Below are 21,029 nucleotides of genomic sequence, written 5' to 3' on the forward strand. Positions count from 1 at the left end.
GCCACAATCCTAGGCCTCGTTTCAAAACATTAATTTTCTGACTGGCAAAATGTCTTTACAATGCAACATGTTAAGGAATTTTTTATTACTTTGTGGACCCTGGCGTTTGATGCTGAGAAGTAATGTTAGTTGCAGAGTAGTTCACAGGTTCTTGGGAGTCGACTACCAGCAAATCGTTTGGTACTGCACTTTATTCTTCTGTTCACATGTTACTTGGCCTGCCATCAGAACCTGGAGAAGAAACTATCGAGTTTTCTTGAAACTCCATTTATAAAAATCGAGAAGAAAGAGCAATGTCTTCAAATTTTCAGTGACTCATCTTTCGAAGAATATATTTTTGACCTTCCGTTCAGACGAAAATCAGAGCGTTCAACTCAAGTCAGAATGAGAGGAGAGATGCAGACAGCAAAATTTAAGTTGTTTTTACCCACAGTCGGGGTTGACTTGACCATGAAAAGTATTAGCTCGCACAAAACGCCTACATAACATACAGGCGCAAAGAAAATATCTGAGAATTCATCTGGGAGTATATTGTGTACGAGGCTAGATATGTTCTCTGTCATAAGGCTTGTCTGAGATGGATACAGGCAGGTAGGCGCTCCGCCCGCCTGAAATAATCAAATTAAACAGGATAGGACTTTGTATTTTGGATGGGAAGTGATTTGTAGATCAATGAAATGATGCAGGCGGCTCCACTTGCCTGTATTATTTTTGGCTCTCTCACAAAACGTCACTCTACTCCACTTTTTAGCGGATCTACACTGAACTTCATCCAGTCTAGTGCTTCGCTGGAATCCAGACGACCGAAATCAGTCATAGTGATGGAAAAAAAATATTAATCCCCGGCTCTTTACTACCGGTTGTGTTCAGCGTTGCCAATCTAGGAATTGGAGCTTATTCTCCTGTTGCACTCATGCGATGATCTGGATAAGAGTCTTGAGCTACATGCATTAAGTGTAAAATGATATTCGGTAGATAGCTCGGTATTCAGTCTGTGGTTGCAGTCAAAGAGAGGAGGCATGCAGGCAGAGAAGTCACCTGTACCTGCTTACTTACTGTCAGCTCTTCCTCCTCATCTGCCTTCCATTCACATTCTTCGTCCGTGGGCTCGTAGGCTGCTTTCACTATGTCGCTTCTCTGTGAGGAACAGAAAGGAGTCATGTTAAAGTTTGTACCTGTGACACCAAACTCATGCAAACTATCCCTTTAATGATGCATTTTATTTGTGCCATCCAATACTTATGAAAAACACAAATAAAATAAAAGAGCAATGCAACAGTGGTAAAAGCAGAGGTAGGCGTATTTGTACCTAAAGTCCATAATAGCTCTCATATGTGCACAAGGGACATAATTGGATCTTAACCTGATTAATGCCATACTCCAATATGACTATAGCAACTGGCAGGTTAACACCTTTGATTATCTAACTCAGAGTAAAATGTAAACATGACCCAGGTAACATGTGCACACATTAGCCCGATTTCATCTGCTTTTTAAATGTGCGCATGTGTGAAAAAGGTCTTGGAAAACGCTGACCTCCTGGTTCCAGTAACAAACAGCAGTTTTTTTACACAAATGACAACATGGTACAGGACATGTGTCATTATGTGTCACTACATGCATCTCAGCATCTTTTGCTCTCAGCAAATGGAGAGAGAGAATAACAGTTTGTGTCAGGGCTTTCTGTGAGCACATCGATGCGATAAACAAATACAGAAATAAGTGTTTCAACAGTTTATCTGATTTGAAGAAGACCGCAGGCTGGATCTCATTGTGTCACAACTTTGAGTAAATTAACCCCGATATCAAAAAATTCGAGTAAATTTCAGTTTGGGGAAAAAATCATCACTTACAACATGTAACGCTTTAACTGAACTATCACCATCAAGTCCTCAAGTCTGAGGTGTGTGACCAGGAACACACGAGCAAAACAACAAAACCCGGATTTCCCCATTAGAAGTGAATGAGAGTTGTGTCCAAAAATCCTGACTGATCCCATTTACTGAAAATACAACTTTTACTGTAATGCCGAGATCTAGAGGGGGGGGGGGGGGGGGGGGAGAAGCAAAAGCAGGGGGAAGAAAATACCACAAGAAACAAAAACGGACGTTGTGGAAACCAAAATAAATACAATAAGAGCCGCTCTGCCAAGAAGACGCATTATTTCCCCAAGACTGCCGTTTGGCAGCGGATTCTGCTTGTTGCTGTGCGCACCACAGCCAAACCTGGCTCTTCTTCACCATATCCCCCTTCTTCTTCCCATTGCAAAAAATGAAAGTCTCCCAAATCAAGAGAAAGACCCTAATTTTCAGACTGACAAACAGGCATTTGGGAAATGTCATCATGGCGTTTCGCGTTGGTTTCATAGTGGATTTCAAGTTGGGGTCCTTGAGGTTTGTGGAAATCCTAAGCAAAATGAAAGCTGAATTTTCACTTTTACCCTTGTTTCATTCCCACCAAGATAGCACTATGTGAGAATGTCAGTCTGCCTATTTTGATCATAGGGTTCATTCTCTCCACTGGCATCTCCTCTAAACTATACAATTATGTAATCTTCACAAAATCTGACAACAGATGGGGGGTTCCCATGGATAAAATCTTAAAAACTACCATCTGCAGAGCCCAACACACATCTATGAAACCTATGGGGAATTCTTGTGCTACAGCACCATGGAAAACATCCAGTTCAAGTGAAAATAAATAAACCTAAATTTGTGTTACAAGGATTTTCAGTGGCAGTAGTGTTATATATACTGTATATAAGCAGTAGGCCACAAGAGGCCATGCTTTACAGCGGAGAACCGTAACGATCCCATTTTATAATCTGGGCTCCAAAATGGATCACTGGAACGGCCTAAGCTTCCTTTTTTTTTTAAAAAAATTCAGAGACGCTCCTGCTAAATCTTGAGTGAGCTTCAAAGAGCAGATAGGAGGAGGAGGAGGAGGAGGAGGAGGAGGGGGGGCGATGGAGAGGGAGGCTGCTTCCACTGGAGGAGCAGCACTACAGATTTCTGCATAAACATGGCAGCCTGATCAAGGCTACAGATGCTGAGAGAATCCATCATCCGCAGTGTTATGGATTCAACAATGCAAATGCCGACAGTCTCAGGTTTTCTCGTCCAGCTGCACAGAATACAATGAGGGGAAGTTCTCTACTGAATGCGGTCATCTTTTATAGGCGTCCATTCAAAAGCCCCTCAGTTGCTCCAGATGCAATTTCAAATGAGACGCTTGGCCTTAAATTATTTGATCGTTTGAAAAGGTTCAGGATCATTTTCCATGATGATTCCGAACTTTTGCAGGCCTGGAAATTATATTTTAAGACTTTTTCCTTGATTAATCCGTGACATTTAGCTCAATTTCTATGATAATGTTAACATTGGCTCGTTGTTGATGAAGGTCATTGGAGCATTTCAGATTTTAGCTAGCTACGGCTAATATTTGGCTAGAAATTTACTTATTAGCCAATTTCCACCAATAGTGAAGCTGGACCTTATGCATAGCGGGCCGCAGGAGCCTAGAGGTTAGAGAAGCTGGCTTGTGACTGGAAGGTTGCCAGTTTGAGCGTAACCCTCCAGACCAGCCAGGAGAATCTGGGCTGGGGCTTGTGAATGAGGAACCCCCTGCCCCCCCCTCCCCCCCTCCCTCCGTCCCTCCAGCTGGGGGTTAGGTGCCTTGCTTGAGGGCAATTAACTGCTCCAGTGGAGCTGCTCAGTGACCAGCAGCGGTGTGTGTGTGAATGAAACTGTGAATGAAAGGAAGGCTGGTGCAAGAAAAAGAGCGATTTTTGTTCAAATCAGCTTTCATGGATAAATAAAAGGTTTAAAAACACTATTTGAGGAGATTCAGAAGTATTTTCCATGACAATTCCAAAATGTTTGCCGTGTGTATCATTTCCTCTAATTTGTCCTCGTCTGGAAAACTGAATTTCGTAACTTTTCAAAGTTTTCCATGACAACAGAAATCATCAACAGCGCACCCTAATCAATGGCTAATGCTGGTATTGAAAAATGATACCCATCTGTAACGTAACAATCTTTGGTATCAATATCAATTTCAAGATATCAAAATGTTGGGATTCTTTCAACGGGAATTCAATGGAGATTTGTGGTCATTTTGAGGAAATCCACCGAGTATAGTCTCATTCTATTTAGATAGATTTAGATATAAATGTACAAAAGTTACAGAAAATAATTCACCCATATCAAATATAGAACAACAAAGAGGTATTGAATTCATAATTTTAGAACTGGAATCAAATCTGACCCATCAGAACCGCATCAGTATCGAAAATGCCGAGTCCTCAAGATTGTCAAGAAGTATAATAAGTATGGAGAACGTACTTTGTCGAAGAGGGGCTGGTAGAGGGCTGCGTACTTTCTCTCCAGCTCGTGGACTTCCTCGTAGAACTTGGCCTCGATGTGAGCGCATTTGACCTGGAGGTTCTTGAGGGCGTTGACGCGTCTCTTTACGACCTTTGGTAAACTGTGGGACGACAGGCATGGAGCACATGAAATAACAATCCTGTAAAAAGGCTGATCGGTCATCTGAATAGCTTGTCCATGAGGTGGTAGGCCTGAAGAACTTACTGTATAATCATGTCTTGTAATTTAAATTGCAAAAACCTAGCCGTTTTACTAGCCTAAATTACAAAGTGCATCCCATTCCCACTAACTGAGACTCAGTTGATTGGCCCAATTACCACGTCCCTTTGGTATAAAGCATCACAGAGCGGCCCGGGTTGGTAAACATGAGCGTGCTGTGTGCAGTTTACTAATGTCACATTACATAATATCTGGATATTGAACACCTCTTGCTGCCATTTCAATCGCAGAATATTGGCATGCTGGAAAAACAATTCATTTCACTCAGACAATCCACTGAAATAATGAAAACAGTCAAGATGTTAAGACGGCAGAAGTGCAGTAAAATGATCGTTCTATAAACTGTCAAGTAATAATTAGCTGCAAATAAAAATGATGATCCAATATCTATCATCTAGTGTAAATAATCAGACCGTAATTATAGCCCTAATTGTGCAGAACGATTGTGCAACTTGGGATTCAAAGATGGACATTTTGCTTCCCTGAGCTTCTAAAGTTCAACACAGCAGCACCTGAGCTCACTGGGGGAAAATGTCACCATACAGGACTCTGCCTCAGAAGTTAATCTGCTGAGAGCTTTTCAGCTGAGCAGCACACCGCAGAGCAGCACTTTCCCCAGAGGTTCTCCAATAACTCAGGGTGGCCATCCAACTGCCCACTTTAAACTGAGGGAAACTATGCCAAGAACAGGTTTTACTGAGATTTGCTTCATTTAACAGCAGACTGAAGAAATTATGTCATGTTTGCACACAGATTTATTGGTTTATTCTTGGGGCATCATGGCCCGGCTGCTGGTGTGAAAGATGCAATAGATGAGGTTTCCTAAACTTTTGAAAATTCAAAATGCCTTGATTTTCCAGCTCTTCATTTCTTGGCTGGAAAAGATTTTATTTGGTGATCACTATGTCGATAGTGGGTGGGTAAGATGACTGGCATCTAGCTCACTATACTCCAGAACTGAAAGTTATTCCTGACAACAAATTAAGACCTGGGAATTATCAAATTTACTTTGCATACTTTGCGAGACCCGTGTTGACTTCCTGGACAGCGACAAGGGAACGGCGCCACCTTGTGACATGAGCTGCTCTCCAACAGAAGAAAGCCAGATCTTCCAAATGATTTTATTTAACTTGCTTGGTATTTATGCATTATGTTTTGTACCATTTACCTCTATGCTGAGTGCTATCAATGTCATTTAGTTTCTGTGCTCAGTTCCCCTCAAGTCTGTCATGTTTACCTGTTTTTCTATTGGGGTGAAATGTTTTTATAAGCATCTCCAGTTCCTATGTCTCACCTGCAGTTTGCATTTTTGCTGTTTCTAAGTTTTTAAATCACTTGCATGTACAAATAAACAAAATCTAGAGTAAAACTCAAAAAATCTTGGATCCATTTTGGTTATCAGACAGGAAACATAGCTTCTTTATCTACTGGCCGCAGCACTTGGTGGTTCCCAAGTTAATCCACTTTCACCATTTTCCTGCACAAATTTTAAGAATATTCCATGGCTGCTTAATTGTCAACATGACTTTTAAAACGGACAGATTCTCTAGTCACAGACAAAATTTAGCGGCATGTAGCTTCCTCAGACATTTAGTAAACGCAGTCACCAGGCATTGGGAGCTGCAGTGAGGCTACACAGAATTAAGTTTCTCTGCAGTACGGTAAATTAAAACGCCTGCGCTATTCTGGCAAGGGAATACATCTTTGGTTTCCAGTGCTTGGATGTTGCGACTGGTGAGCCTGAGAGTTTGTTGAGGACTGCCAAATGCTTGACAAGTTGATCAAAGAGCCACTTGCTGATGGTTTTGCTGAGGAAAACAGCAGTGGGTAGCAAAGCCTGCTAGCCAAGACGCACCGCTACATTCACACAGTCTTGGAAATCACTACAGTCACTGACCCTACCTCTCAATTCTTAAGTCACATGTTAACATTTTAGGCATCTAGCTGATATATTTAGCTGATCCTCTTACCCAGAGCCAGTGTTACTGCAACAGTAGGATAAGTATAAATTCTTACATCAACAACAGATATCATCCTGTGAGTTCAAAAACAAAACGTAGCCTTCATTGGCACTTCTACTCTGAAGTAGTTTGAATACAGGAAAACATTTACAGGAATATTATACTGGAAAATATTATACTTGTACCACACATGTAGGTTCCCATCCAAACCTCATACGTTTGATGGTGACCCACATCTGAACGCTTGTGTTTCTGCTAGCCAGTCATAATGTTTGCCATTTTGCCTTTTAATATCTGGCCGTCTTCGCTGCCAAACTGCAAAATGCTAAGTCAATAACTAATGTTGACAGGCATAAATTGGTGGCATTGGTGGTTGGTTAACTGTACCCCACATGCACTCAGATGACCTGTGTGCGTCTAGGTACAAACACATGGTTAAAGAGGGGTTAACAGCCTGCACAGTGAAGGAGGCCCCGAGTGCTGAAACACCTAAAGCCAGACTCCGGCGGCGATGCTCCACCTGCAGCGGACACGTCGCCACCATCTGATTAATGGGCTTTTTCAGCGTGCTGACTTTGCAGGTTGTTGCATATGCCAGTATGCAGAATTAAGTTTGAATATTAACATGCATGCGAAGCCGCTGCTTGCAAGGGAACAGAATAGGTAGCAGTCGATTACTGTGCACAGCTGTTGTACCAGCCAGGTGAGAGTCGGCACAACCCGAAGTGTCCGACTGCTGCTTGCACCTATGAACACTGTAGGGTCAAAACAGGATCACTACAGACAGCTGAGGAGATTTAAAAAGGGATTTACAGTCGCTTTCCTAGTTCATTTTCACTGCTCTGAAACAAGCATGCGTAAAACGGGAAGATTATACTTCAAATAAGCATAAGTCCTGAAATTAAGCTAAGCCTCTGGGGTTTGTAGGTTAGGGTTATGTGTTTATGGGGCAACAAGGTAGAGTGGTGAGTAGAGAGCAGGGTCTGAAATTTGGCAACATCTAAACTTCTGCAAACGTTTTTCCTTCCGTTTCTCTGCTGTCTAGAGGGTAAACTAACCTAACGCTGGTTGAAACTTGAAGTTATTCTTATGTAGTGATGCATAGCAGAAAAAGAGCCATTGTTTAAGTGGCTGAGCAAGTTTTAAATTTAAAACTACATCTTCACTTGTGTCTTGAATGTTTCACACAGCATCTGATTCTACACTCAAAATGGCACTGAAAACGGGTGATAGGGTGACATTTCGATTGAAAATGTATATTCATTATTTTGGCTGGTAAACAGAGAACCCCCATGAAAAGCATCTGCCCTGCTTTAGTGTCCTTGAGCAAGACACTGAATCTCTACAAGCTCCGGGGGGGGGGGGGGGGGGGGGGGTGCTGCTCTGTAGCCGACTCTGGAAGGGGGCAAGCAAAAAAACAAAAAAGACGAATTCCTCCTTTGGGAATGAATAAAGCAGTCACCAAAAATGAGATGAAGATGTCTCACCTCTCCATGTAGCCTGACGGCGAACCAACCAGACCATCAAGCCTCTCCTGCAGCGCAGCCAGGATCTGTGGATTCTGCATCATCTGCACCGTCAGCTGACGAGCTGAGGACACACACACACAAGTCAAGAGTACAGTATGAAGACAGGCCAGTTAATCACTCTGCTGGGAAGGAAACAGTTGTTATGAATCATATTGTAGCTTAAACACGTCTAAAACATTTCAGAGGCATAGAAAAACAAAAAGATTCTTCTGATAAGAATTGAGTGGGAGGTTGGCTGAATTAAATGAAAGCTTTGCTCCAACATGCAACTTGACTTGTAGGCCAGGAATCATGCACAGAGCAAGAACACCTTGTTTAGCAAAGCTGTCAAACATTTTTCACCCTTTGTTAAAAACTGTAGCCTCCTGTGATTTGGATTTTGCAGAAGTCAATAGTGCGATTGCAATATGTTGTCAAATTGTGCAACACTACTTCACAGCCTGGCAGTGTTTTACAGATTAGTGACTCACATACATTATGAATTAGTTTATACTCTGTGAATTATTTGTGGCACCTTAAGTCATTACGAATCTCACCAGCGGGAGTATTTATATACACAGAATATTACAGATACTTTCCCATACCCAGGTTCAAGTCATTTTAGTGTATCTTAATATCCCGACCACAAATATCCATGTACACATAAACACACCGGGGCTCATACAGGAACGTCCCAGCCATCATTCCAGTTTCTAATATTTGGCATATGAGCTTATCCTGGGTATTGTAAACAAGATAAGGCGTTTACGTGCAGCAACTCCTAAACAGAGAACTTCAAACAGACTCAAGTGGTTTTGTTTTTGTATTTGTTCCACATGCTGTAAACCCACTTAACTGTAACAGATATGCTCTCCACCTCGTGTCTCCAATTCCTTTTTCCGTTTTCTGCACTTGGTGTTGTTCATTTGATGTGTCTTAATGTGTTTATTTAATGTGTCTGATGTTTCCTGCGTATTTTGCGTTGGGTTTCTATGCATTGCTGCACCCAGGCTTCCCATCGGGGTCAAAATAAGTACCGAACTCGATCAATATCTCGAATCAAGTCAGATTATTGTTCATTTAAACCCACGAAATGCTGCGAAGAAACGGAATGGGTGGCAGTCAGCAGAAAAGCGTGCACTCCTGTCGAGGCACCGGACAGGTGACAGCCGGCACAATCCTAAGTGTCCGACACGTTGCTTGCACCTATCAAAGCTCTGTCAGATCGCTGCAGACGGGTGAGAAGATTAAAGGGATTGGAAGTCGCTTTTCCACTGTTGACACTTCCTGGGCATTTTGCTTGTAACCTGCTTCCAGCCAGCAGAGCTCAACTGTCCAAGAGTCGGCGTCGAGTCAAATAAACGCACCTGGGCTTGTCTCGCATCACCTAACATAAGCTTTCTGGTGGATGCTTTTAAGTACCATGAGTGTTCACAGGGCCAAACTACAGTAAAATTTGCATTTGGTGGTTTAATCAATAAGGGTCACCCGCCACACCGGCTGCTATCTTTTTATTTTTTATTTATTTTATTTTTTTTTTAGAGATGATAAGAAATGAATGTCTTGGTTATACACACTCTTTTGGTATTTGCCTGTTCTTGTATTTTGTCCTCGCCGACTTAAGTACACACTAAAATGTTACAAAACAATGGCTCTACCAAAGGCTACTAAAAATAAAAAATGAAGACAAAGATACAAAAAGATGCAGTGTATGAGTGAGCGAGCAAATTTTAAAGTAAAACTCTAAATCTTCTCTTGTCTCTTTGTTAAATGCTTCACACAGTACCTGACTTTATCCAAAAAATGGAATTTAAAACAGATATCCTATGAAAAATGTACATTCATATTTTGGCTGGTAAAAATTACTCTTGGCAGGTACATTTTTCGTTTACTAACATGTGGCAGGTGAGCCAAAAAGTGAATTTCAGATGTTGAGTGTATGCATGGTATTAACACTGGCAGGGTTAGAGGTTCAATTCCCCTAACCTTGCCAGTGTTGGTGCCATGCTCTACCCACTGATCTACACAAGCCCTGAATTTTGAAGAAGCTACCCCTGTCTATCTTTAAGGAAACAGTTTAGGTGTTATGTATCCCCCGTTTCCACAGGAGGAGGAGGAGGAACAAGCGCCTGCAACAATGAATAAGGTAGAGGGAGGAGAGGAGAGTTTGCTGTATAATTTACAGCATGGAGCCAGGAGGCATAGTTTCACCTTAAGTTTCAAAAATCAATTCACTTCCCAAAATCTTTTCAGCTGCGATTTGTGGGTCCCTCCGAGTCTGTCTGTGACTGATGTCTCACAGCAGCCGTGGTGAGTGAATGTGCGATGTGTGATGTGAATGTTTCTGAGCGGCCCCAACAAGAGTTTGTACTGCATGTGAACAGTGGCAAGCTTTAACTCCGCATTACTCACGCATTTATAATCTTCACTAGGCTTTTAGACCTCATGCAAGGCTCTCCTGAGTGTGTGGTGGCAGCGACAGATCTGTCGTAGGCAGCGGGAATGAGTGTTCTGTAAGTCTGGTTTTTAAAAGACTATTTAGACTTGCTATAAATAGACAAGGCCAAACAGCCATCTAATTCTATCCACAATGGGCTGGAAGCAGGCTAATATATGAGAAACGATCTGAATCATTTATCGAACATCAAAGGATGCATAAACAGCATCTAGATCCCAAAATAAAATCGAACGGATTAGTGCCTTCCAGCTCTCAACTACAATTCAAAACCTTGCCAGGCAGAAGAAAAAAAACAAAATCCCAAGTTAACCTAATGTCAAGCTAAATACCAAGCAGAGGCTCACAGAGCCCAGACTTCTACTCTGCTCCCGCAATGACATTTTTATTCCAACACTTGAATGATTCGACATTTGTTCTCCAACAACAGTTTTGGTGAAACCCATCTTTGTTGGATGAAAGCACATTTTCTATAGATTTCTTCTCTGTCTAATCATGTCGATACATACCATTTAATTTTATAAATAGAATCAGACCACACTCAGTTGATTTCCTCTGCACAAGTAACACTTTTGAAGCTTTTTGGTAACTTTCAATACTTTGCAATCAGTTAAACTATACCAAAATCTTGATCTGGGCCTACCTTTGCTGTTGACGTCTTCTCCCGTCTCCTCCTCTTCCACCTCTTCCACGTCCTCCATATCTGCCGGGTCCAGCTCAGCTTGGTCTTTGCTGCTCAGGGAGACACACAGGGGGAGGGAAGGCAGAAGGGGGGGGGGGTCAGCCAAATCACAGATAGTTTGTAAACTGTTGATAAGTGCAGGGAATTAACACCGGCCACCAAAACATGTCTAGCATGTTTAGGGAGAGAGTTACTCATTCACATTCCCCAGCCGGATTTTCGGGGTTCGAACTCGCAACCTTACAGCAACGGCTGACACACACAATAAGGTCTCTCTCCCGTTCAGGACCACGGGATGCCGAGGAGCTCTCAAACTGAAGCAGTAATCAGCTTTAGAGTCTTTTTTACCCACAATGCTGTTCCACGCACCGAAACATGACACCCTGCTTTTAAAATGCACTGCAGGACAGCACAATCCTGAAAGCAACAAGGCTTCACCTGCACAGCCTCTCATCCTCCTGTCAGTCTGCACCACAGAGGGAAAAATCAATGGATAACAGTGGAAGAGGGTGTGTGTGTGTGTGTGTGAGAGAGTGTGTGTGTGTGTGTGTATGCGTGAGAACGAGACGTGTCAGAGGACCTCTATCCCCATGGTGTGTGACAGCCACTGGAGCGTCACTCCTGTTGGACCGATGTCAAGGTCCATCCATCAAAACGTGATGCGAGGTGTCTGGATATGTGTGTGTGATAGACTGTGTGTGTGTGTGTGTGTTTGCGTGTGTGTGACTGGGCCGACGCAACCTGAGCCCAGGCGTGGCATCCAAAACAGCCCAGGCTCGGTAAACAACCGATTCCATAACAGCTCGACGAGGGAGAGCCAGCTATGACGAAACGGACAGCTGGATGCTTTCGTCCTGATCTGTTTACTCATTAACCCGCTGTCACTCATGTACGGACAGACGGCCGTGAGCAGGAGGTTGTCGGTTTGAATCCCCAGTCTGACAGAGCAGAAGAGACTTACTCCAACTAATACTCTCAAAGTGTTCAAGGGCACTTGCTCGCAGCTGCTCCAGTGGACAACAGCAACATTTCTAATCAGAGTTCACAAATCCTGTAGTGTCGTCACCATACAAAAAACATTTATTTTGGTGCCGTAACTACCCGAGGTACGTCCATCCTAAAAAAACAATACAACTAGGGCCAGGTAAAAATATAGATTTTCCGATTAGTTGCCATTTTAATTTGGCTAATCAAATATCGATTCTTAAAATCCAGAGATCGGACTTTGTTCAGTGGATGTGTGTTGATGTATGCAAAGCGTTATTTGTAGCAGGCGAACCGTCATTGTCAATGTTAAACATTAACCTTTTTAGTAATGCACCATATTATAAAGGGTTCCCTGTGCAGCTCACAGCATTCATTCTCAGAGAATACGTAACCAGTATTGGTATTGTAATTGAATAGATAACGAATTGAAAGGGGAGATCAGCAAACATCATTTGCGATAAGCTGCAACTAGCTCTGCACTGATGTAGCAGTCAGGTTCACAGAGTCTTTATAGCTGTGTCCTACAATGGCACAATGTTGTTAATTTTTGGGACCAACTGATTGACCGACTGGCTGCAACTAAAATCATTAAATAAAAAGTTGTTTAACGATGGATTTGTAAGAAGGAGGATATAACTTGCTCAGGTTGCGAGACACTGGTGTGACGACGCCTTGATGTCAACAATTTTATCCCATTACAAAATTCCATGTCGGTATTTGATTTGTGAGTAAAATTGAAAATGCCCATCTGCTGTGCTTCGAGAGAACATCCCATAACCACAGTGTTGCAGGTTAAATCACCAGCAGCAGTCAGAGTGTCTATCAACAGCCACGAGTCCCTTCACAGTGTCCTTGAGTAAAGACATGAAGCCCATATATGCCCAGTCATTGTAAGTCGCTCTGGATAGGGGCGGCAGCTGAATGTAATGTGGGCAGAGAGAGGGATCCAGCTGGGCAAGTAAGGTAATGATGCAGAAACAGGAATGTTTACCTCAAAAAGGGCACATGAGGGCAAGAAGTGGCTTTTCTCACTAGTGTGATTTGTAGAAGATGTACTTACTTGTCAATGTCTGCCATCTTAGCCGAGTCTAGAGTGATGCTAGAGAGAGAGAAGAGAGAAAACAATTAGAGATGCTGGCAGGTTGCAAACTAATTAGTTCTGACTAACATCTGATTGTCACCAGACCCGGGTCGAATAGCATTTGCAAATAATTCCTGGTGCTTGTTTTCACCTGTTTGGAGCACCAAAGGGGTGGGATTTGTATATTTGCACTACAAAATGAGTGACGGAAAGTACAATACAGCTGCAGAAAAGTATTTGAAAGGCAATTTAGTGTAGTTTTCTGTGACTAACATCTTATCTGACAACATCTGACAAGCCCGGATGCAGTTAACTGGTATTGCGAGCGGGTTAAAACACGCCAATTTGCTGACAACATTTGACCCAGTCCCTGCGATTGTCACAGGAAAGGTCACACTAGTGTTTCATTCAGATCAACAGGACCGATTCAACATTGAAAGAGGGCGACAGTTCAAAATAATGATTTACTTTAACTTTGGGGGCGGTGTTAGCCTGGAGCTTAGAGAAGCAGGCTTGTGAGTGGATAGCAGCCGATTCAAATCATGGCAGAGCTGTGAAAATCCATCAATGACTGCTGATGAGTTGCCCCTGAGCAAGGCACTCAACTCCCAGCTGTCCCAGTGTTGCAGCTCAGTGGCAAACAGTTAAAAGACTGTGGTTGTACTGGGAAGCTCCCAGGTGGAAATGAGAGAAACTGTATGAATGTGAAGCAGAGCATCTCCAAAAAAAAAAACATTAAAAAAAAAAAAACATGCTCAGTCGATCATCCTTGAATAAATGTTTTCAGGAGGAAAAACAAACAAACATCCCAATAGATACTTGACATGATTTTTATTATGCAACTGTGACTCTGCATAACAGGCGAAAAATCTCTTCATCCCTATCACCCAGTTGGAAACAAAATGGCCATTAAAAGTAATCCTACTCCTCCTCCCAAATACAGCTGTGTGTGCACTGCCCCGATCCAAGAGGAAATGCATAAAAAATGCATAAAAAGGAATCCTATACAGCAGTCAACACAAAAGTTCACCGACAGAATGCATCTCTAAGCTGTGGATCAAAGTACAACAGAAACCCTTCATCTTAAAACCCCGCCTGCCCAATTGCATTACACGAAAAAACATAGCGCAATTTTCGTTTCCACAATACTAATGGTGGAATATATTGGCATATCAGCAAAACTGGAACACTTACGATGTTTGCTGTAGCTCAAAAAACAGTCAAGATGCTGCTGTAAGATGCCAAAAATGGAGTTCAATTTTTGTTCCTTAAATCAAGACAGTACTAATCGTGATTAATCATGGTGATCACAATATCTTGCAAAATAGGCCTACTCTTTTTTTTACTCTATTCCTGAACAGCCCTCCATTCCCATCTGCTCACCAGCAGGGAAGGAGACCAACCAGATAAGAAAGTGGCTGATTACAAAACAGACATTTTCACCATTTTACCAGCAGAAGATGATTTTCAGAATGGAAAAAGAACTTCAGGACCATGGGTAGTTACTTGCCACCGTCTTTGGTCTTTGCCGGTTGTCAAACTTTGTCCCTGCTGGCCACCGTACACTCTTGCCGACCGTGAGCCAATCAAATCAAAGCAAAACAATGGCTCTGTATCAAACAGGCTCCTGATTGGCCGCCTGTTACACTGGCTCCACACTAAGCGGTAGCGTCTGAACTTTGTGGACGGTTAACGAGCCCGACACAAGTTGAAACTTAATGTTATTCCCGTGTAGCGCGTCACTTCATGATGAATTATGAAGTTGATCCATTGTAGAAGTGAGTTTTAAATTCAAACTACATCTGCTCGCCTCGACTTAATGTTTCACACAGTATCTGATTCTACGCACAAAACAGCCTTGAAAACAGGCATTTCTATGAAAAATGTATGTTGATTTTTTTGGTCGGTAAGAATTATTCTTGGCAAGTAAATTCTTTCTGTTTACCAGTGTTTGGCAGATGAGCCAAAAAGCAAATTTTGGGCATCGTTACCAACCGCAGCCATTTGGTTTCCCATCCTGCTCGTTAGGCACACAGCAGAAAGACGAGGGCCATCGCTACAAACAAGTTTTTCCAGAAGAGTGCACAGGGAGAAGAAGGGACTGACGGTTGGAGGAGTGTCACTGACTAGTATGTCAGCCCTCATCAATGTTAAGACCCTTTGACAACAGCTGGGGCCATATTTATCCAAGTTTTTTTTTACAACTCTAACAGCTACAATCAAATCCATGCCTGTATCTAGATGTTAAAATAAGCCGTTTACACCAAACTAGCTATTATGCAAGACTTGAATGATCATGACTTCAGTTTTATTGGTTAATCACATGCTTTGAAATGACTGACTTCATGATTTCAGTGTACTTTTTACAAAACAAAGCCCCTTTAGATGAAGGATCAACCTTCACTGTGACTCACACCACCTTCCCACCGACTCCACAAGACAACCCCCCCCCCCACACACACACACACACACACACACACACACACACACACACACACACACACACACACACAGCCTTCCCTTGAGGGAGATGGATTACCACACCGTTATTTTCAGGGGGACAGACAGGGGAGACTCACAGACAATCAGTACCCATAAGACAGCGAGGCAACAGATCACGACCTGGAAGTGACACCGGTGTCAAAACTCACAATCGCTAAGGTGGCTGTAACTCAAACCCCAAAGCCTTGTGGTGGCGGATTATGGACTGGGGAGATTTCTGCTTGTCAAATGTAACCGAGAGCCGCGTGTGTGCAGTTTGATTCAAGCGGTCGGGATTTTCGATACTGGCGACGGATGAGAGCAGACGCAAAGTTACCAAGGATATTACGTGCAGGGAGATTGTGCGGTTGTTGGGAGCCGAGTGTTTTTCCTCAAACCTCAGAGGGCTTCGTCATTTATCTGCCAGGTCACTGATTGGGCTGCAAGATTATGGTTAAAATACTTTTCGTTTACATTCATTTAGCTGCAGCGGCCACCAACAGCTGGAAAGGCCCCTCACACCTTGAAAAATAGATTGAAAATGGCTCTATTGTGCATTATCCTCCAAAAAATTAAGATGTTAAGATGTTGACATGAGATGCAAAAAGTGACAGAATAGGTTTGTTAACCAAATCCTTCATGCCAACAATTAGGATTGGGCTGTAAATAAGTTTAAAATCATAATTTCTGTCCCTGTGTGAGTGTTTTGCATTAGGCTACATTAAAAAAAACAAAAAACAGGATTAAAGAAGTTTCTATCAGGAAAAAGAAAAAAAAATACACACAAGGGAGTTTCCACTGGCAATGGTTCTAGTCCATAGCAGATCCTGAATGTAGCCTATTTGTTTACTCGCCCAACCCTAGTAACGTGATTAATAATCATGATCATAGTACCTCGCAAAATACTAGGAATCATTTTATCCGTAATTGTGCAAAGCTGCCTCATATTGCTGAGTGTTTCGGTGCAGTTGTTCCCGCCCCAAACCAACCCAGTAAACACATCTGTTAGCTGGCTAGCACAGACTTGATGTCATTCAGCAGACATTTTTCTGTTTATCATTTCACACACACCTCTTTCATATCACTCGCATGGCCATTTCCTTGAGCAGCATTGTCACAGCAGTGAGGAGACCGTCTACAGGAGGTCAGCAGATTGACAAGAGGCCAAGAATTTGCCCTTTAGTGCCCAAATAATAGGCCAGGCATGGGAAAAAAAAACCTTGCTGGAAGGGAGAAATGGGCCATGCACTTCAGATAGATTCATATGAATAAGGATATAAAATGTCGCTCTATAAAACTAAGTACTGGATAAATGCAATGTACCAAGGGCCCTCTATAAATAGGAACAAAGAAGAGATTTTAACTTGAATATTATGTGACTTTTTGAATGGTTTGAAAGGTACAAGTGGATTCGCCTCGAAGACAACTCTGATATTTCATAGTCTCTCAAATCTCAATTCACTCAAATTTCATACTTTTCCTAGATCTTCATTTATTTAAATACTTAATGCTTTTAATTTAGTGTGGAATTTGTATCATGTTGAAAAGCAATATCCCTTGTTTTATTTATTGGCATTTATTTTATAATTTCTTTGTTTTCTTACTAATGTTGTATATATTGTTTATTTAGGTGGGATACACCATAAGCCCATTGGGTTTTTTTTTTTTTTTTATCTCACCTGCACAACTGGCTTTCATTTGCTGTGTTTGTTGTTCGTTTCTTGTTTCAATATGCAAATAAAATCGATAAAATACAAGTTTTGCAGACATTCCAGGCTGGGGATGGGCAGCCATGTGCCATGGAGGGCAGAGAGCCTGTAGGTTTTCTTTCCAACCAACCACATCACCAGGTGATTTCACCAATTAGTTCCTCCTCTGTGGTTGAAGGTGTGCAAATCATTTTTTTTTTTTACTTCAGGCTGTAATGAAAACCTGCAGCCTCGGCCCTCCTTGTCCCAGGCCTACATGGGAACCTGCAAGTTGCACTGTGCTAACCCACATGATTCAAGAGCAGCTTTTACTTTTCTCACTCCTCCTGTCCACTTTCCAGCTTCACGTCGACCATCTTGGACCATCCTGCTCTTCCAGTCAGCTCTCAGGGCTGCAGCCTGAGATGATCAACTGCCTCTGCAGCTCCCTGAGAGAAAACTACCCCATCAAACCTGATCCTAATACTTTTCCCACAAATCTCATCTCATCTTAAAGATTTGGGGGAATAAAAATATTTGATTGCATGTTTGGCAACGTTAATCGACATATAGTGACCGTTCTAAATTAAATGGATCCAAATACCGACAATATTCTATGATTCATGTTTTAGGAACTAAAATCTCAATATACAAAATTGTGCAGCTCTTCAATTAATTCGAATACATTTTTCAAAGCATGTCTTACTGGAAAGTGAATTCACCTGCTGCAAATCTGAACCTCATTCTGCTGGAACCGACTAGGCAGTGGTCTTAATCCTCCAGTACCACAGTCCTGCTGGTTTTCTGTCCTCCCAGGTACTTAATTACATTCACCTGGCATCCCAGGCTTAAACCAGTCCCTGATTGGATGGGTAGAGCGAAAACCAGCAGGGTTCTGGTATTCTGGACCAGGACTGAGAAGCACTGAACTAGGGGAGATAATCAGACATCAGCCACTGAGATAAGACTAACTAAGACAGAGGTGGTTAATCTGAATGGGATGGGACCACTGGAGGAGGCCTTTAATAAGGGTTGTCAAAAAAATGTAATTTATCTCAAGGAAGGAAATTCTTTTAGCAAAGCCGTCGTATCGTCACCATCACTCTACATACACACTGGGCTATATATAGCTAACAAAGCAGGATCATTCAACGGCAGAGCTAAATATGTGACAATCCACTCGGCTCAGAACAAAGTCACAACGTAACGAATGAAGTTAAAATTAAAACACGACAGAGCGGGACGTTTCTTCCTCCCTAAGAGGATAATGGATGAGACGAGCGGTGTCATGATATTGTGACTTTACGTTTTGATTCTGGTTTTAGCTTCTATCATGTCGCATACATTTCTCACCTCAATAATGCACTAAGTCACTTATATAACCCACCATGTGACTGTACTGTTAAAGGCCTTCATTTTGCAATAAGAAAATGACCCAATTAAGATAAACAAGCATAAAAAAAATACATAAAGCCAAAAGCGCATAGCCTTGTGCATTACTACACACTCTGGAAGACACATATGCCCAATATTACACTACAATAACTGAAGCAAGAAGACTTCACCCCCACCCGCCAACTTGCATTCTCCATGTTGCCAAATTATTGATGGCACAGTACTGTAAAAAGCTCTCAGCAGCAGCGAAAAGCTTTAAAATAGACTGCTGTCACGTAAAATTTGGTGACAGAGCGTTTAAAGTCGGGGTCAATACATGCTTTTCCCATGGACAGAAATAGATGCAGGTAGGATACAAACATGAACCTGCAATTTTAAACACTTGTGGAAACCCAAGCTACTGCATTTCCCCATGGCATGTTGTTGATGCCTGTGAAGAGTTAAGAGCGGAGCCATGCCAAGTGTCACTGCAGAAGTTCCTGAAATACCTTGAAACTCACAGGTCGAATATCTCCCGTACACTGGCTCTTTTCATGGCTGTTTCAACACTGGAAACCTATCTCCTGCACCACAACTAGGATGTGTTCAAGGTGGATGGGGCACACTGATATCTACCAAAAAAAACCATCCACATCGGGTCTGATAAAGTTATGACTCATCCCTATATTTGACATGTCTGATGTAATATTTGACAACCATAACAGTCTCAAAGTGTTATATTCAGACATGCAACTCCCTGCACATCATGGGTACTTAAATATAAAATGTCTTTGCCATTGAATCATCTCACCACGGTCACTAAGTCTCACCAAAAATCAAATATCCACCTGACAATCAGGCTTCATCTCATCTTTACATCAACATTATTAACCGGATAGCACACATGTCCCACAAACTGGCCAGAGACAGAAATTTTCCTCTCTGGGACGCGCTTTTCCCTGATCCTGCCCAGCGACCACGTGTTGCATGCACAAGTATGGCAAACCATCAATGACTGACAAAAGGACTGGTGGATCTGCTGACTTTGAACGCACCATTTTAAGTTAGCTAGCCGTCCAACCTGTTGAAACCGCTTATCCCTAACGTTAGGTATACGCGACAACGACCAAAGGCCATGCACTTCCTCCACAAACAAGACGACTCCTGGCTAGTGACAAGCTAACTTAGCCGGCCTGCCCAGTCTTGTCATTGCAATGCTAGTTACGCTAGCTTCTTTGCTAGCTTGATACGCACTTGGGGCTGAGCAAGTGAAGCCGCACAGCCAATGGGAGGAACAGCCTCGACACGGGTGCTGTAGAAAATATGGGCCAGTTAGGAAGTGGTGCTAAGGCTTTGACACGGTGTTATCAGATTTTGCTAACTATGTAAACCAGCTACCACTATCCCGGCTAATTACCAGCTAGCTAAACCGCCGTGTGTTGTATCCCTAAGTCCAGAGTCCCATCCACACTTCCCCACCCCGAGACTCATCCCCAAAAAATAAGGTCAAGTCCAAAAATACAAGATACAAGACACGTGTCAACAATCGCCGAAAAACGCCGAAAATAACGAGAATTATCTTTCGCCTTGCTGTTTACATCAATGCAATGTTTACCAAAGAGGGGAAACGGGGAGATTCCTAACCGTTGTTTTTTTTAAATCGCGTGTAACGTTAACACACATCATGGTGGAGCCAGTCTCAATGGCTGCTGCTGCCGTCTGACTTGCCTAGCATTAGCTGGCAGAGCTGTCTTCTCCCGATTTAAAACACCGGAATCCGTATCTACTTTACCTGTCCCCGGTCTGAAACGACGTGGAAGTTGGGTCGTTAACGCCAAAGCGATTTCCAAGTGTGTCTCTTACCTTCGCTCTCTTGCCGGAGGCTGGACTAGGTTAGGCGGTGCTGCGCAGTGAAGCGGTCCCGGGGAGAAAGACTCCGCTCCGATGGCGGTAAAAGGGAGAGAGATCCCGCCGCCTGCGCTCATATACATCCGACGTCATCACGTAAACCGGTAGTCACCGAGGCAACGCTGCTCATGGGAGGGGCAGCGAGAGAGGGTCCCTGGGGGAAAGCAAGGGGAAGAGGGATCATCGACCTCCATGTCATCATCCTCACATCATCCTCATCATCATCATCATCTTCTTCTTCTTCTTCTTCTTCTTCTTCTTCTTCTTCTTCTTCTTCTTCTTCTTCTTCTTCCTCCTTGT

At 42.7% G+C, this 21,029-nt stretch overlaps 1 protein-coding gene across 5 annotated transcripts in view; it reads right to left on the reverse strand.

The window, feature by feature from the left end:
- The window catches only part of nap1l1 (nucleosome assembly protein 1-like 1), a 31,871-nt gene extending 11,078 nt beyond the window's left edge, over nt 1–20,793 (reverse strand). For 2 of the 5 annotated variants that reach the window (XM_071920003.2, XM_071920002.2), the window contains exons 1-6: nt 20,685–20,793; nt 13,258–13,296; nt 11,172–11,260; nt 8,053–8,155; nt 4,344–4,485; nt 1,057–1,137 (exon numbers count right to left, since the gene is read on the reverse strand). In XM_071920003.2, coding sequence (XP_071776104.1) covers nt 1,057–1,137; nt 4,344–4,485; nt 8,053–8,155; nt 11,172–11,260; nt 13,258–13,274 — 432 coding nt within the window. In that variant the 5' untranslated portion in view covers nt 13,275–13,296; nt 20,685–20,793. Of the gene's footprint in view, nt 1–1,044; nt 1,138–4,343; nt 4,486–8,052; nt 8,156–11,171; nt 11,261–13,257; nt 13,297–20,684 lie in introns of all 5 variants that reach the window. The other 3 variants (XM_071920000.2, XM_071919998.2, XM_071920001.2) reach the window with 2 other exon arrangements.
- Nucleotides 20,794–21,029: the final 236 nt, after the last annotated feature.

The sequence above is a fragment of the Centroberyx gerrardi genome, chromosome 24 (assembly GCF_048128805.1).
Source record: "Centroberyx gerrardi isolate f3 chromosome 24, fCenGer3.hap1.cur.20231027, whole genome shotgun sequence".
Taxonomy (NCBI): domain Eukaryota; kingdom Metazoa; phylum Chordata; class Actinopteri; order Beryciformes; family Berycidae; genus Centroberyx; species Centroberyx gerrardi.